Source organism: Ranitomeya variabilis, chromosome 1 (assembly GCF_051348905.1).
Source record: "Ranitomeya variabilis isolate aRanVar5 chromosome 1, aRanVar5.hap1, whole genome shotgun sequence".
Lineage (NCBI taxonomy): Eukaryota > Metazoa > Chordata > Amphibia > Anura > Dendrobatidae > Ranitomeya > Ranitomeya variabilis.
Genome location: NC_135232.1, coordinates 115,054,104 through 115,073,383, shown reverse-complemented (window position 1 = coordinate 115,073,383; position 19,280 = coordinate 115,054,104). Strand labels below are relative to the sequence as shown.

General features: G+C 43.0%; 1 protein-coding gene across 1 annotated transcript in view; it reads right to left on the bottom strand.

Moving 5' to 3' along the window:
- MRPS27 (mitochondrial ribosomal protein S27) overlaps nt 1–19,280 on the bottom strand; it is a 116,493-nt gene that overhangs the window by 16,963 nt on the left and 80,250 nt on the right. Inside the window, exons 7-9 of the mRNA XM_077287901.1 lie at nt 16,827–16,942; nt 12,143–12,245; nt 9,938–10,080 (exon numbers count right to left, since the gene is read on the bottom strand). Of these exons, the coding sequence (XP_077144016.1) occupies nt 9,938–10,080; nt 12,143–12,245; nt 16,827–16,942 (362 nt within the window). The remainder of the gene's footprint in view (nt 1–9,937; nt 10,081–12,142; nt 12,246–16,826; nt 16,943–19,280) is intronic.

Here is a 19,280-nt window from a genome sequence, read left to right as displayed (position 1 = left end):
GCCTTCTTGCCACAGCTCGCATTGATGTGCCATCTTGGATGAGCTGCACTACCTGAGCCACTTTTGTGGGTTGTAGAGTCCGTCTCATGCTACCACGAGTGTGAAAGTACAACCAACATTCAAAAGTGACCAGAAAGCATTGGTACTGAGATGTGGTCTGTGGTCCCCACCTGCAGAACCACTCCTTTATTGAGTGTGTCTTGATAATTGGCAATAATTTCCATCTGTTTTCTATTCCATTTGCACAACAGCATGTGAAATTGATTGTCAAACAGTGTTGCTTCCTAAGTGGACAGTTTGATTTCACAGAAGTTTGATTTACTTGGAGTTATATTCTGTTGTTTAAGTGTTCCTTCCCTTTATTTTTTTGAGCAGTGCATATAGCGCATAGTATACACCACACAGTGCACGGTATATACTGCACAGCATACACTACATAGCGCACAGTGTATATTATATAGTGCACGGTATATACTACAAACTACAGTTGAAGTCCACCGCTTACATACACTATCTAAATGTATTAACCAGTTCATGCCCAGGCTAATCTCATTTATTCACAAGGCACATTTTATGATTTAATTGTTGGGGGGGGGGGATATATCAAGGAAAATAGTAAATGCCTGTCTATTTTTCCCTTTTTTTCTTCACAAAGGATGAACATCTTTTTTCAACGGTGGCTAGAAACAGGAATTTAGATTGGCAGTGTGTCTTTTTTTTAAGTTTAGTTGTTTTTTTTTCCTCCATGTCCCTGCCATCAGGGTTTGTATCACACATCAGTTTTGATTGAAGCAAGCAATAATTACTGTAATAAGCAGCATATTACATGATCTAGAAAACAACGCATGGAGATTTACAAGGATTGCAGGCGGTAAGAAGGGACAATGGCAGAAATATGGCATTATATTGTGCTCACTTATCCCAATTCTCTGCCATCCTCATCCTGACGATCTGTCTCAGGCTGGTTGTGACTTGCAGCAGCTCCTACACTACCCATCTGCATGCTGGCACAGCACCAACAGCCCTGAGAAACAGACCGGAAAATGTGTTACTGTATCAGAAAGGAAAAAAACTACTATTTTCCTAGTCACTAGAATGGAGCAGAGTGCAGCGGATGATATACAGAGATGTACATACATGATCGCCATACATACTATGACTATCCCATTAGTGTGGGTCTGATGGTGGGTACGACCCCCGCTGATGCCATGGAGGGTCTGTGTAAGGGCATGGAGCTATTTAGCCACTCTTATGAAGCACCGTCCTCCCTAATTAGTATAGTTGATTAAACATCAGTTTCTGCAGAATGGAGGCCACCATCAGAACCCTAAAGGAGTGATGGGTTACCACCTCAACAAAGCTCAGCGCTTACTTTATACTGTGTCACTGGGCTAACTGTACGATGAGAGCTGACCATCCTGCCAAAGCAGAAATGGATAAATAATGGGTGACTTTAGAAGGGCTGTCTAGCCACAACATATTGATGACCCATCCATGTGTAGTGGCCACTGCTGGATACTGCAGAACAGCTTTTAGGGGCCGGATCATAAAGAGTGGGGCATTGCATGCTAGTCTTAATGAAAGGCAGAAAGATGTGCCGAATTCATTACGAGGCATATGCCATTTAATTTATTAGGCACAGCAGCTGAGCGACATGTGATTCAGCAGCAATGCTACTCCAGCCAGAGAAGCAGCAAAGGGACAAAAGTCGCAACATTTGTGCGCAACTCCCCATTGTGCAATGTTGAGGCTTTTCAAAACTTTTACAAAAGTTTTCTGGCATAAAAGCTTTGGTGACTTGGCTCCCTAATCATTTCAATAGGAGCCGTTGTGCAATACCTTGCAGAGGTCACTACACATTATAAGGAGCTGCGTTGTTCAGTGCTCACATCAAGTTGTCACCAAAGCAAGTAACAACTGACTGGATGGGGTGCTGGGTTTCAGAACCCCACAAAGAGGCAATGTCAGAACAATTCATCCCCACCAAGCCGTTTCTGTGGTTATGTTGTTCTGGGAAAGAGGTCATGCACCCACACCTCTGCTTATGTAAGCTTCTGCTGACTACAAAATTGCAGCTTTACTTGATACGTAAATGATGCTTAAGTGCTCTGGGTGTGTCAAAGAACTTCCCAGGCCTCTGCCGACTCACAACATTTCCCACCCATCACATCTTCTACTGATTGACTAACTGCTTACTAACTGTGTGGCCGAGACAATGCAATGAGGTGTCACGCAGACTAAGAAAGGCGTGAATGGGCGAGGCATAGAGTCAGGGAGGCAAAGGCCTGGGAAGTGCTCAGATCACACCCAGAAGAGGCCTGGGAAGTGCTCAGATCACACCCAGAAGAGGCCTGGGAAATGCTCAGATCACACCCAGAAGAGGCCTGGGAAGTGCTCAGATCACACCCAGAAGAGGCCTGGGAAGTGCTCAGATCACACCCAGAAGAGGCCTGGGAAGTGCTCAGATCACACCCAGAAGAGGCCTGGGAAGTGCTCAGATCACACCCAGAAGAGGCCTGGGAAGTGCTCAGATCACACTCAGAAGAGGCCTGGGAAATGCTCAGATCACACCCAGAAGAGGCCTGGGAAGTGCTCAGATCACACCCAGAAGAGGCCTGGGAAGTGCTCAGATCACACCCAGAAGAGGCCTGGGAAGTGCTCAGATCACACCCAGAAGAGGCCTGGGAAGTGCTCAGATCACACCCAGAAGAGGCCTGGGAAGTGCTCAGATCACACTCAGAAGAGGCCTGGGAAATGCTCAGATCACACCCAGAAGAGGCCTGGGAAGTGCTCAGATCACACCCAGAAGAGGCCTGGGAAGTGCTCAGATCACACCCAGAAGAGGCCTGGGAAGTGCTCTAGTCACACCCAGAAGAGGCCTGGGAAGTGCTCTGGTCACACCCAGAAGAGGCCTGGGAAGTGCTTTGGTCACACCCAGAAGAGGCCTGGGAAGTGCTCTGGTCACACCCAGAAGAGGCCTGGGAAGTGCTCAGATCACACCCAGAAGAGGCCTGGGAAGTGCTCTGGTCACACCCAGAAGAGGCCTGGGAAGTGCTCTGATCACACCCAGAAGAGGCCTAGGAAGTGCTCTGATCACACCCTGAACAGGCCTGGGAAGTGCTCTGATCACACCCTGAACAGGCCTGGGAAGTGCTCTGATCACACCCAGAGCATTATAGCCTCATTTGCATTTGAATTACAACAGCAATTTTTCAGTCAGGGAGCAGCAGATTACATAAAAAGACATGTGGATGACATTTTCACAAAGCAACATGACCATATAAACTGCTGAAGGGTGGGTGGGGGGGGGGTATCATTTTGACATTACATTTAATACTTTCAAAGAGGTGTAATACCGGATTATTTGTATCTTTATTACAGACATCGGGACCTTTTGCCATTTCACAGAATTAGAATTAGAAAAAGAAAGAAATCTATGGTTCTCTAACGCTGGTTGTGATGCACCATGGAAAGTGCAGGTGTTGCGTTCCTAATTAGGGAGCAATATAACATCCGTACAGAGTCCTAGTCCTGGAAGTTTAGATTTTGCAGCCCCGTAAGAAACTGCAACAAATCTCAAGAGAAAAAATTTAAATTTCAGCTAAATAACTAAACTAAAAAAAAAGTCACACATTGATAATATTTATAGCTACTGCTACAAGTTCTTCTGTCTATCTCATGGAAACATGAAAAGCTAATAACTAATGTAGAGCAAAGAATACTAACACTGCTAAAGCTTTGTTCACACTAACTTTACAGCTCTCTTTTTACCAGCACTCTGGATGTTATGATGGATCAGTAGTGCAATGTGATCAAATGAAGAACTGAAAAAGCCCAAATACAAATACAAAATGTTATCTTATTAATTGTACCGATAATTCTAAGACAAACACAGAATCCAACAAATCAACTGGTAATTAAAATGTCGGATCACGGATGCTATCCAGTCATGGATCGCCAGATTTGACCCATAGAACAGTTAATGTAGTAAAAATTGCAAAATAAGTTATAGCCGTCTATGATAGAGGTCAGATCACATTGCCCAATAAGTGGCTCTGAAGCCCCTGGCCACCAATACTGCCCATAATGGCTCCTGTGCATTGCTGAAAATGCCACGCGAGACCTTAACCATGAAACAATGGAAGAAGATGACGGCATCAGCCATATTTCTTGCACCTCATGTCGACAGCTGGGGCCACCGACCTCGGTAAAAGACGGACATGGATACACTATGTGACAAAAACAAGTCGGTGGGTGGAGGGGGCAGTGTAATGCTCTAGACAATGTTTTGCCTGGAAACCTAGAATCCTGACATTCCCATGAATGTTACTGTGATATGTACCCCCAATATTTTTACAGACCAAGTACTGTCTCCCCAACAGTAATGGTATTCCCTAATAAGTTTTTTGTTTTGCAGGATAATGCACCCCGCCATACAGCAAGAATTTTTCTGAATGGTTTGAGGGATTCAACAGAGATCAAAATGTTGTGGACTAGCCCCCAAATTCCTAATATCGATGGGATATGCTGCTAAACAGCTGCTAACTATGGGGCCTGCACATCACAACCTAAAGGCTTTAAAGGATCTGCCATTACTATCATGGTGCTGGAAACCACAGGACAGAGGAGTCTATGCTTCAACAGGTCAAAACTGGGCTCGTTTACATGAGTCTATAATATTAGGCAGGTGATTTTAATGTTATGGTTGATCAGACTAGCAGAATTTCCTCCATTTGAGAACCCCTAGGTACCGAATTTATTTCACCTTGAAGAGTTTGAGGGGTGAAGGCAAAGCCGCATTCACAGGCTGACACACACATATTGTCTGGGGCAGGGATAAAGGAGTTTGTCTGCTGGCAGGAGGAGTACATGATACCCCACAGACAATTTTATAAGCTCCTGCATCTATGCCATTACTATCATGGGGAGTCACTGAATATGTGGGGGTCTGTGCCCATGAATGATCATACAATGCACAGCCATTACAAGCTGCACAGCCGGCACCATTTCCACTCTATATACATCAATTGCCGATCTGGTGTTGACAAAAAAGAGAAAAGTGGGAAGAAAGGAGATAGTGGACCTATAGAGGTGCGCCAGGGGCAGGAAATTCTTACAGATAGTACTGCACTTGTGCTTGAATGAGGCTCATAATTTATCACAATGGGTGTACAAAATGCCAACATTTAGATTAGATGCAGGACAGCGTCCGAGTGTAATGTTCACCCGGCAGACCGCCTATATTATGTTGTGCTCGTGTCCGGAGACCTCTTGGAATGGGAAGCTGGACATAGTAAGGAAAGCCGTAACCTCTTCTCCCTTCATATGTGTCCTCCCTGGGATATGTGGAGGATTTGGGGACAGACAAACATGTTAAAAGTGCCGTGGCCAGCATGTTGTATATGGCAAGGACACTAACTGTAAAGCACTGGCTATCACACCGCGAACAGACAATTTCAGAATTAGTCAACAAAATAAAATGGCTATTGATCCAAGAGAGGGGAAAATGCCTAAAAAGAAACGTGGAGGTCAAGTGTGATGAATCATGGGCTCGCAGGATTGATGGTTGGACGTTTCCTGGAGAGAGCTGATGAGGAGTCGCCAGGGCTTATTGTGAATCTGTTGGCCATGTCTGTACCGGCTCTGGAGCATTTACTAAAATACTATGGAGTTGTCTACTGTGAAATGAAAATAAATCACCGGCGTGAGTGGAGGCTGAACAACTCTCACATATATCTATGACAATTGTCTCTGACCTCAATGACCCTGCGGGTGCATGTACACTACCATGCTTGTTATTCTCCATGTATCTTATGGAGGACTTGGGTAATAAGGATGGGTTTTGTTTTACATTTTGTTAAGTTTTCTTAAGCAAAAATCAATAAACACACAATGATTTAAATTTTTTTTATTGCTTATCACTGCAACTCTCTAATCATCACATTCCAAAAACCAAAGAGAAAAGGTCTCTGATCACTTCTTGGTTCAACAAATGGTAGTTTTTGTTGTGAGATCAAAATATCCATTGCCTGTCATGGAGGATCACGGGATACAAGATCTATAGGCAGCAGAAGAAATGCTGTGAAGACAGAATGTCTTTATCTAGGCTTACTGGCTGTAATAGTTAATAAGCTCAGGATATGATTGCAGAATGACTGCCCAGAGGGACTTATTAAGAGCAAGGCCGGAAATCAGATCTAAGGCTTTAGAGCGACTGAAAGCAGCTGATCGTTCATGGCCGTGCGTATACGGAGGACTCGGACCCTTAGGAATTAGTCCTAATATAGTGGGAATAGAATTCCTTTCCCGTTCTCAGTGATGCGATGAGTGACATTAGTAATGGCATTCTTATGGCCGGCACACAAGACCCCCTGCCCTGTCTGCCAATTAGCCGAGGTCAAATAACAGATCACCTTGGACACGGTGTATTGCTTTCCACCTCACCTGATGAAATTCAGCTGATCTGGATATTACACAACATGAATGGATTCTTGCATATATATTTCTGCCTAAGGGTACCGTCACACAGTGCCATTTTCATCGCTACGACGGTACGATTCGTGACGTTCTAGCGATATCGTTACGATATCGCAGTGTCTGACACGCAGCAGCGATCAGGGACCCTGCTGAGAATCGCACGTCGTAGCAGATCGTATGGAACTTTCTTTCGTCGCTTGATCACCCGCTGACATCGCTGGATCGTTGTGTGTGACAGCGATCCAGCGATGTGTTCGCTTGTAACCAGGGTAAATATCGGGTAACTAAGCGCAGGGCCGTGCTTAGTAACCCGATGTTTACCGTGGTTACCAGCGTAAACGTAAAAAAAACAAACAGTACATACTCACATTCCGGTGTCTGTCCCCGGCGTCTCAGCTTCTCTGCACTGTGAGCGCCGGCCAGCCAGAAAGCGAGCACAGCGGTGACGCGGTGACGTCACCGCTCTGCTTTCCGGCTATGGTGCTTACACAGTGCAGAGAAGCAGAACGCCGGGGGACAGACACCGGAATGTAAGTATGTACTGTTTGTTTTTTTTACGTTTACGCTGGTAACCAGGGTAAACATCGGGTTACTAAGCGCGGCCCTGCGCTTAGTAACCCGATGTTTACCCTGGTTACCCGGGGACTTCGGCATCGCTCCAGCGCCGTGATTGCAACGTGTGACCGCAGTCTACGACGCTGGAGCGATAATCATACGACGCTGCGACGTCACGAATCGTGCCGTCGTAGCGATAAAAATGGCACTGTGTGACGGTACCCTTAGGCTTCCCACTTAAATATTACATTTTAGTGAGCTGCTCTGTTCCCTTAGCAGACATACTCCATTTAAATGATATGGATGCCATAAATTTCTCTATTTTTAAAAGCAAGGGGGGTAAATGAATTAATCTTGATGATGTATGTCCACACTCTGTGTCTCCATTGTAAAAGACAACCAACAATTTAATCCCCGCTTCCATCTGTCCTCTATTACCAGCCAGATTGTAGTCCGGTACCATGGAGGAACTTAGCTTTGCCTAGGCGCTGTGGACACAAAACTGAATTATATTTGTAAAGTTTCTCTGTTTTTTTTTTCTTTTTTCCATTTTAATGAAAAAAGAAATGTAAAAAAAATTGTGTTTCCTAAGATTGTAGCATGCCTGACCAGCTGGAGCCAATTTCATGTACTGGACCAATAGTAGGAGGCTCATCAGATGAATACAAGATTAAATCCGGCAGCTGTACAAATCCTAAAGGCCATTTACACCTTCACCATTATGTTTTTTTTATTGTTTCAATTGATTGATAAGTCACAACTAACCAATTCTATAAATAGTCTAAAATTATCCTATCATTTTTACCATTGCAGAATTCTTCACCTAACTAGCACAATCTGACCAAAATCAGTGCTCTGTGCCTGGCAGGAAAGGGGAGGGTGTCCATGTTAGATCACAGAAGATTCGAGGGCAGATCACTCAGCCTCCAGGTAGGTAGGAAAACACACAACATTTAAAGAGCTGTAGAAAGGGAAATCACGCCAGGAATTAAGCTGCACTGATACAGGAGATCTAGTGGGGACCAGGGCTGTGGAGTCGGAGTCTGTATCCATTTTGGTGGAGTCAATATAAAATCGACAGACTTCGACTCCTAAAATATATAATAAATTGGGACAGTAGTACAATGCGATATGTGCTGTAGGAATTTGGGAAAGTTATGAAATGTCCTATAAATGTCTGTTCTGTTTCTGATCTAAGGATCTCGGCTTTTAGTCGAGATGAATCCGTGCTGCACTTTATGCACATGCTCAGTAGTGACCAGGGCTGTGGAGTCGGAGTCAGGGAAGTTGAGGATTTGAGGTCAGAGGTTTAGCTAAGGCCTCTTTCACACTTCAGTCTTTTGGCGTCAGTCTGAAACCGCCATTTTCCTCAAATAGCGGATCCGCCATTTTTTTTTTTTGCGGATCCGCTATTTTCCCATAGACATGCATTAGCGACGGATTGTGGCGGATGGTTGTCCGTTCCATCCGCCATGCGACGGATCCGTTGAAATTTGGCGGACGTTGTCTAGACATTGACAGACATTATAAAGTTTTTTGTCTGCGCCGAAATGGCGGTTTGCGACGGATCCGTCGCGTCCGCCATTCCATCGAATGGCCGCCTATGGGCGACGGATCCATCGCGACCGTCATTTCGGCGGATCCGTCGCCCCAATCCGCTTTTTCAATTGCACATGCTTTAAAAAGTAGATACTTTTCCCAGACAACCCCCAAGTAACTGATCCGTCAAAAAAACGGATCCGTTAGGACAGTTTTCTCAACAATTGTGATGGATCCGTCACTATGTCGGAGCAGACTGACGCCAAACAACTGAAGTGTGAAAGAAGCCTAACCGACTCCACAGCCCTGGTGAGGACAGCAGCATCTTAGCGACAGATTGCGAAGGATTGCCTCAAGTTTCATCCGTCGCTCGCAGGACCAGTCGAAAATTGTTTGTCCGGCGGCCAGAGACGACGGTCATAGTAACGTTTTTTGTCTACGTCAAAAAAACGGACAGTGACGGATCCATCGCCATCTGTCGTTTGCTAGCATGGAAGCCTATGGGTCCCGGATTCCATTTTTTTTTTTTTTTAACTGACCATGCTCCGATCCAATTAGTCAGATCCGTCAAAAAAAACAAATCCATCGCATCAGTTTTTCACAATCTGAGACGGATCCGTCGATCCAACGGATTGTGACTGACGGCAAAAAACTGATTTAAAATAATTTTTCACCATTAAAGACCCTTTGACATAAGAGTCATTTATGTCATCAGAACAGTGGACACAGAGCACCTGCCGTACAGCCCTCTGATCAGGAATTCAAGCATTGCAATTCCTTTATAATAGACATAGGAGTGGCAATTTGGGAGAAGATTCCAAAACCTGTAATGTTATCACAAGTCAAATGGTGCACAACTTAAGTATTATTTTCAGGAGTCATTAATTACAACATGTTTCTCCCAGTCCATAGAATTTAATTTCAAACTAATATGGAAAGGGCTACGGATCTTTCCTTTTTAATTAGCAGCACAGAGTTCAAATCCCACCAAGGACATCTGCAAGGAGTTTGTATGTTCTCCCCGTGTTTGCGTGGGTTTCCTCCAGGTTCTCCGGTTTCCTCCCACATTCCAAAGACATAGTGATAGGGAATTTACATTGTGAGCCCCAATGGGGACAGTGCAGTGGAAAGAATGGTACTCTATAAGCGAGTGAGTAGAATAACTGAAAGATTGAGTGAATAATGGCACCGGAGCTTTGCGTTTGGTTTGGGCGAGGCTCATTGCAGCGTTGCATTTTCCCACTAGATTGTTTGCAATGGACAAGATGAGTACCATTAACCAAACCATCTTGGTACCAATGCCAAAGATGAAAGCGAGCACGATGCCAGTATTCGGATAATACTTGGTGAAACGCGGCGCACTCACAGTATCCTGGCATAACTTGCATTCTCCGGGCAGCCGAGACACCTTCTCCATAACATCCAAGGCTCTTTGAAAATAACCCGGTTTCCACATCAGGGGCATCTGGGTGTAGACCGCTCGCAGACCTTTGGAAATTTCGACATTTCCTAAACACAACAGAATATACATATAAACTGGTCCGTGCACATTTGAGGAATCAAGTTAGATTTTCATATTTTAGATTTTCATTTCCTCCCACAATTTTGGCAGCGATGCCGAGTAAGAGGCCCGTATTTGATAAAGCAATAAACCTTTCCCGGCAGCTGCGGTGGCTCCAGTGGTTTAAGTACAATCCTGTATTTAAAATACTTCTGAATGCAAGAGATTATCGGAATCCTCCTTCCCATAAGGAGAAATTCTGAAATTTGTTTCCCCACCATTTCCTTTCTCAAGACACTTTTAATTAAAATGTTCCATTTTCTCTTTTTGGGGGGTTTTGCTCACAAACAAAATCCAATATAATTATAACTTGCCAAGAGCAGCATGGTGAACTCCTACCGCTGGCCTTGAGCCTAAATAAACAGCCATCTTGAGGGGAATAAGCTTTATCTTCAGAAAAAAGCAGCTGCTGCAGCACGCATTGTACGACTTCCAGGATAGAAGTCTCTAGAGCAATTATCACCTTCATCTGTCCCTTGCACATCATATTTTCCCCCCTCTGGCAACACAATCCCGGTGTTTAGAGAGCAAGCAGCAATAACATGGATGTGTCCCCGGAATGAGATAAGCTAACTGCATTTTCCCAATTTCATAATGGCATCTGTGGCTCGGAGGGCAAAAGATTGGTGACCACGTTCGCAGACGTGACCGGTCCATTATACTACATGTAGCCTTCGGTGGCAGGCTGGGCCCTCAGGCTTTAGTGGAGAAACGTGAAATAAGATTGTGTGAGCTAGCAGGAGACGGCAGTAAAGGAGGCAGAGATCAGAGACTGTGCTTGTAAGACGAAGTGATCACATCAGATGCAGAAATTATCTCCCCTCCATATAGATGGTACGTGACACGGCAGAAGTCCCAAACATGCATATCTGTCCGGTCTTCATATAGACCGAACACTTTGGCAGTCACTTTTTATGAAAAGTAGCAAAAATGCACACAGCAAACTGCCATAACATTTTATTTTTTACTTTTTCACAAATCTAGCCCAATGAAGACCTGGTTTTTTTCTGGGATGGGTTAATGTTGATACGAATTTAAAGCAAAAAAAACAACAAAAAACAGCATTTTCGCTATTATTTTTCTCTGTTTTAACTTTATTCGGCCATTTATACAGGTCGTTACGATTCCTACAGTACCAAATATGTAGATTTCTACAATGAATGATTAAAAAACAAAAAAATGAAACATTATTTGCTGCAACTGCCACGGTCCTCATGACAGTCCTTGGAGAACTTCTCAGACCATGATGCCATGGGTCGCTTTTCACTGCAACATCTAAGGAAGGAGAGCTCAACCTTTCTCACCGCGAGAGCCACATTCAGTGCCTCCTCGCCCAACAGCAGCGACATTGAGAACCTGGTATAAAGACAGCTAAAGCTTTTGTACAAAAAGCAAGCTGTGAACTTGTGCCCCTCCCTTTATAGGCAGGATACTTACCGTACCCCTATTCAGTATTCTTACATCAAGCATACTTACCACACCATTGCACCCAGCTCTAGGCACTCCTCTGACTGGTAGCATCATTCTATCTCCAGCTCCCCCACCCAGTATATGCTCTGAGCTTCTTACAAAGCCCCATCTGGAAACCTGCCCCTCACAGCTGTTTGACAGATGTTGTGCCAATGCACCAAGCTGGCAGATAGCCACAAGCCACAAGTTGGGGATCCCTGAAATAAGGGGTTAAAGGGAGTCGGTCAGCACAGAACGACTGTTCAAACCAAAAAAGAGGCGCTTGGTGCACCCTTGGTGTGGCTGAACAGTTCAGTGCACCTTTCCACCCCTCTCTTTGAGTGACAGAAGAAAGATGGTCTTTAAAACCACTTTTGCCTCTGGCCAATGGATGAGAACCCTAAATGAGAACTCCATAAATAGCCGCAGATTGCCATAATAATAAGCTTAAAATAAAAGTATAAACCAGAGAGTCCCCTTAACACTATAGGTCGCCACAACTATTAACCCATTACAAACAAGTATGATACATGAGTATTAATCATGACAAACGATCCTTACCCAACAGGGTGTATCCATACAGCTGAGAACTGAGCCCAACTGTGTTCTCCTGATGCAAGCCTGCCAGCACCAGCGATGCGCCAAGATTTCTTTCTTGTTCCCACTAAATTGGCAAAAAAATTTTTTTTTACATAAAACAAGTGTCAAACAATATGTTATTCTTCCCATGGCACGGGCACAAAATTCTATTTCCTTTATTAAAATGAAGGAATGTCTTTGATTAAACTAAAGGGAGTACAGGTCAGGCCGTGCTCTACCCAACCCACCTTAGCTGGCATTAACAAAGAGCTGCTGCAGAGTTTCTTGTGTAAAAAAAAATAAGCGTCTAACAGCTCCAACAAAGTGCGTATGATTTATATATTCAGCGGCATGTAAATTTTTCAGCACCCCTGGTCAAAATAACGGTTATTGTGAACAGTACAGAAAGTTCAGAAAGTTGATGACATGATCTCTAAGGCCTAAAGTTAAAGATGACACATTTCCTTTGTATTTTAGCCAAAAAAAAAAAAAATATTATAAATACATACACACACACACACACACACACACACACACACACACAGTATATACTCGTGTATAAGCCGAGATTTTCATTGCCGGCGGGGGAGAGGGGGTGGGGAAGCAGAAGACATCATACTCCTCCTCCTGGTGTCATTGCTGCATATCAGTCCCTGCATCTCGGGTGCCGGCATCTCTCTTCCTGTCTTCCTTCCTGTGCAGAGTGGTCACATGGTACCGCTCATTAAAGTAAAGAATATGCACGCGTCTCCACTCCCATAGGCGTGGAGCGCATATTCATTACTTTAATGAGCGGCATCACTGACCGCTCAGCATAGGAAGGAAGATAGGAAGAGTGATGACGGTGCCCGAGATGCAGGAACTGATATGCAGCACCAGGAGGGTGAGTAGGACTGGGGGAGGGTGAGCCATGCGATATTCACCTGTCCCCGTTCCACCGCCGCGCTGTGTCTTATGGGTCCTCTGGCTGTGACGTTCAGGTCAGAGGGCGCGATGACGTGGTTAGTGCGCGCCCTCTGCCTGAACAGTCACTACAGAGAGCCAGCGGCGCAGAGGAGCAGCGACGAGAGGAGAGTATGTCATTTTTTTTTTTCTTTAATCACAGCAGCATTATATGGGGAATATTTTAATATGGAGCATCTTATGGGGTCATCATTAACCTTGGTGCAGCATTATATGGGGTATATTTTTGTATGGAGCATCTTATGGGGTCCATCATGAACTTTATGGAGCATTATATGGGGCATATTTTGTATGGAGCATTATATGGGGCTCCTGATTCAATATGGATATTTAAAAACATTTAACCTACTGGTGTCTCAATTAATTTTACTTTTATTGGTATCTATTTTGATTTTTGAAATTTATCAGTAGCTGCTGCATTTCCAACTCTAGGCTTATACTCGAGTCATTAAGTTTTCCCAGTTTTTTTGTGGCAAAATTAGGTGCCTCGGCTTACACTCGGGTCGGCTTATACTCGAGTATATACGGTATATATACAGTGCTCAAAAAAAAATAAAGGGAACACTAAAATCCCACATCCTAGATATCACTGAATGAAATATTCCAGTTGTAAATCTTTATACATTACATAGTAGAATGTGTTGAGAACAATAAAGCCTAAAAATTATCAACGTAAATCACAACTAATATCCCACGGAGGTCTGCAGTTGAAATGATGCTCAAAATCAAAGAGGAAAATGAAGTTACAGGCTGATCCAACTTCAGTGGAAATGTCTCAAGACAAGGAAATGATGCTCAGTAGTGTGTGTGGCCTCCACGTGCCTGTATGACCTCCCTACAATGCCTGGGCATGCTCCTGATGAGGCGGCGGATGGTCTCCTGTGGGATCTCCTCCCAGACCTGGACTAAAGCATCCGCCAACTCCTGGACAGTCTGTGGTGCAACGTGACGTTGGTGGATGGTGCGAGACATGATGTCCCAGATGTGTTCAATCGGATTCAGGTCTGGGGAATGGGCTCTGGCAGTGCTCCTCCTGTTCCTCCTTGCACAAAGGTTGAGGTAGCGGTCCTGCTGCTGGGTTGTTGCCCTCCTACGGCCCCCTCCACATCTCCTGGTAGCGTTGACAGCCTCTGGACACTACGCTGACAGACACAGCAAATCTTCTTGCCACAGCTCCCATTGATGTGCCATCCTGGATGAGCTGCACTACCTGAGCCACTTGTGTGGGTTGTAGAGTCCGTCTCATGCTACCACCCGTGTGAAAGCACAACCAACATTCAAAAGTGACCAAAACATCAGCCAAAAAGCATTGGTACTGAGATGTGGTCTGTGGTCCCCACCTACAGAACCACTCCTTTATTGAGTGTGCCTTGATAATTGCCAAAAATTTCCATCTGTTGCCTATTCCATTTGCACAGCAGCATGTGAAATTGATTGTAAAACAGTGTTGCTTCCTAAGTGGACATTTTGATTTCACAGAAGTTTGATTTACTTGGAGTTATATTCTGGTGTTTAAGTGTTCCCTTTTATTTTTTTGAGCAGTGTATGTATGTGTATATGTATATATATATATGTATATATATATATATATATATATATATATATATATATATATATATATATATATGTATATATATATATATATATATATATATGTGTATGTATGTATGTATGTATGTGTATATATATATATATATATATATATATATATATGTGTATGTATGTATGTATGTATGTGTATATATATATATATATATATATATATATATATATAATCTCTTTTTTTACATTTTAAAAATTACAAAAGGGAAAATGGGACAATGCAAAAGTCCCTATAGCCTTGTGCCAAAAAAACAAACAAAAAAAAAACAGCCATGGGCTCTTCTAATCAGCTGCTACCTAGCACTCTGAAATAGAAAATGGTGAAGGCCCACAAAGCAGGAGAAGGCAATAAGAAGGTAGCAAGGCAATTTCAAGTTGCTCTTTTGAAATGTTATTAAGAAATGGCAGTTAACAGGAACAGTGGAGATCAAGATAAGGTCTGGAAGACCAAGAAAAATTTCAGTGAGAGCAGCTTGTAGTATTGCTAGCGAGGCAAATCAGAATGGCTACATGACTGCAAAAGATCTTCAGAAAGATTTAGCAGACTATGGAGTTGTGGTACATTGGTCTACCTGCATAAATATCGCCTTCATGGAAGAGGCATCAGGAGAAAACCTCTCCTGCATCCTTACCATAAAATTCAGTGTTAGAAGTATGCAAAAGAACATCTCAACAAGTTCTGTGGACCGATGAGGTTAAAATAGAACTCTTTGAACACAACGATCAACGGTATGTGTAGAGAAAAAAGGACACTGAATTTCTGGAAAAGAACATCTCGTCAACCCTTAAGCATGGAGGTGGAACAATCATGCTTTGGAGTTGTGCTTTAGCCAATGGCACGGGGAATATTTCAAGGGTAGAGTTAAGAATGGATTTAATGAAATTTCAACAAATTCTTGATGCAAACATAACACCATCTGTAAAAAAGCTGAAGTTGAAAAGATGATGGCTTCTAAAAATGGATAATGATCCTAAACACACGTCAAAATCCACATTAGACTACCTCAAAAGGGGTAAGCTCAAGGTTTTATAATGGCATCGCAGTCCCCTGATCTGATCATCATTGAAAATCTGTGGCTAGACCTCAAAATAGCAGTGCATACAAGACAACCCAGGAATCTCACAGAACTGGAAGAATTTTCCAAGAAAAAATGGATGAAAATCACTCAAACAAGAGTCTGCAAGTGGTGATACTTTCAAAAGGGGTTTCTACTAGGTACTAACCATTCAGGGTGCTCAAACTTTTGCATTGGCTCGTTTTCCTATTTGTAATTTAAAAAATGTAAAAGTTGAAAACTTTTTTTTGTCAAATACTAAAGAAATGTGTCATCTTTAACTTTAGCCCCTTTAGAGATTTCATTTTCAACTTAACTGTTCACAATAACAAACTTTTATGTGCCATTGTATATCTCCTCCCTGCTGTGCTTTTTTTTAATTATTATTATTATTATTATTATTTTTTATGCTGCGCAAACTGTCTTGTGGTGCAACCTTGAAATCAATAAATGTGTTTTATTTGCATTATTTCCCTACAGACTTGAAAATTTGAAAAATCTGCAGACAAGAAAAAAAACACACAAGTTCATATTGCATTTCTGCAGTGGAATTGCAGTAAAAAATCATGTAATCTGTACATCAATAAAGTTTAATAAAAGGTAAGTAACGGAAACAGTTTTATTTATGGTACGCTATGACATACCAAAAGGAGGGGAACACTGCAGAGGAAAAAAAGCATGATAAAAAACCTTAAAAAATGCATTAAAAAGCAATTGAAAATAACCCACAAGCTTTAATTAGCTACGGTAATTGGTGCTGAAATGCTGTGGAAAATATGCAGAATTAAAAATGCAGCAAATACTCATCATGGGAACTTAGTATTGCACTGATGACACTAAGGCTAAGTGACTATTAAAAAAAAATATGTCGGACCACCCTGATCCTGCAGCACAGCTCCACTACTGTGCATAGGGCACGCTTCAGGCTGACACTAAGCTGGATGGCTGGAAGCGGCGTCAAACAGGAAAAGGAAGAGAAAAATCTAAAAAAAAATGCAATTTACACTAAGTACAAAACAATTCCACTTAAAAATGTATAAAGTTACCGTTAATTGTGGATTTCCAGACAGATACTTGTGCAAAGCATAGAGAGAGAGAAGTTGTGTGGAGATGTTATCGAAACTCTCCTGCAGCATTATCTCAGCCACCACCGCAAGGGCTCCTGGAAGACGCAACGTGGGGAGAAATCCACAGAGGATAAAGGTCTAACGTGATTCCTGAGACACACACTATTAAAGGAAGGTACTTTCCCACAGCATTTCACATCTTCATTCCATTACATACAAACATTCCATGAATGGGTTTTCCCCAGGAGTAGCTTGTTCTCAAAAAATAATCCTGTGTAAAACTAATAAAAAGAAATTTAAAACAAAACAAAACTATGTTTTTGTCACCTTCCCCCTATGCAGCGCTGAGTCTCCGCTGCTTTTCAAGCTGTCTGTTATTGTCTGCAGTTATGTCGACCTCGTGATATCAACGGCTCTATCCAAGTTGATGGCACAAGCCACGCAGAGCTGCTGAACTCACCTGACCGGCTGAAGTGTTATCGACATGATGTCAGCACTCCAGACAATAAAATACACCAGAATCAACTCTGGACCTGGAGAAGGTGAGTAAGGCGCATTTTGGATTTTTTTTTCTTTTTAAAGGGAACCCGTCACCCCCACCAGGCGTTTGTAACTAAAAGAGCCATCTTGTGCAGCACAAATGCTGCATTCTGACAAGGTGGCTCTTTTAGTTATTGTTCGTTGCACTGCAGAAATAATCACTTTTGAATTTGGTCCCTCATACCTGTGAAATCGCCAGGGAGGCATTAGTGCTGCACAAGGTGGCTCTTTTAGTTACAAATGCCTGGGGGGGGGGGTGACAGGTTCCCTTTAAACACACTGCAGCTGGGGAACAGGGTTTTGTTTCCAAATCCAGGAAATCCCTTTCACCTCCTGATGATGCGGAATTCCGTGTACATTCCATCATTTCACCCCCAACTAAAACATTTTCAGCACATTACATGGTAAAGTGAATGATGGAACTTTAACTCAAGCCACAAAACCAAAGCTGGTCCAACAAACTAGATCAATAGGAAAAAATAAAATTCTCTCTATTGGAAAATGGGGCCGTGTGGAAAAAAAGAAAATTAAAAGTGCAGAAAACAAAATGCGTTTTGATGGTTAGGCTAAGTTCACACTGGGCGTTTTTACTGCGTTTTTTTTTCTTCTGCAGCAAAACCCAAGCGCTTGGAGTACAGAGGTTGCAGCAAAAATGCAGGTTTTGCAGCGTTTTTTCAAGCGTACTTTTCCATTCAATTCAAAGGGTGAAAACCACTGAAAGAAGTGACATGCTCTATGTACAAAAATTCATGCAAACCACAAAATACTGATGACAAAAAGAACTAAGGTACGTGCATGAGATTTCTGAAATCTCATAGACACAGAAAACGCAGAGGTAAATTAGCATAAAATGGCATTAAGGCTATGTGCACACGTCCGGAATTGCCGGAGAAATTTCCGCGGCAATTCTACAACTGTGCTGCAGGTAAAACGCATGCGGAATTGGCATGCGTTTTTCCGCTTAACACTAGCGTTTTCCAAGTGTAATTAGCTTGCAGAATGCTAGCGTTTTCCAAGTGATCTGTAGCATCGCTACAGAAAACTGGAAAACTGATTGACAGGTTGGTCACACTTGTCAAACATAGTGTTTGACAAGTGTGAACAACTTTTTACTATTGATGCTGCCTATGCAGCATCAATAGTAAAAAGATCGAATGTTAAAAATAATTTTAAAAAATAGTGATATTCTCACCATCCGGCGGCCCCGGCAACCTTCCCGCTCCCAATAATGCCTAGTGGCAATGACCCTAGATGACGTACATCTCGCGAGACCGCTACGTCATCACAGGTCATTGCCGCAAAGCATCACTGGGAATGGAAGCATCGCGTGGAGCGGGAAGGATGCCGAGGACGCCGGAAGGTGAGAATATCATGATTTATTATTTTAATTATTTTTCTTTTTAACAATTATATGGTTCCCAGGGCCTGGAGGAGAGTCTCCTCTCCTGCACCCTGGGTACCAACCGCACATGATCCGCTTACTTTCTGCATGGTGGGCATAGCCACATGCGGAAAGTAAGCGGATCAATGCATTCCCATGTGTGCGGAATCGCCGCAATTCCACAGAATGAACATGCTTTTCCGGAATGTGATTCTGCCACGGAACAAAATGCAACATGTGCACAAAAATTGAGGATTGCATTCTAATAATAGGATGCTTAATGTTCGCGGTTTTATCGCGTTTTTATAGCGAAAAACCGCGAAAAAACCTGAACGTGTGCACAAAGGTTAAAAAAAGCAGCAAAAATGCCCAGTGTGAACTTCGCCTAAAGGGTTATTGGAACGGTTTCATCACAAGCATCTTTGACATATCCGCTCATTGTTCACTTATTTGGAGGTTCAGAAGACAGAACAGAGAGCATGGCTGGCAAAGTATTACACCTCACACGCTAG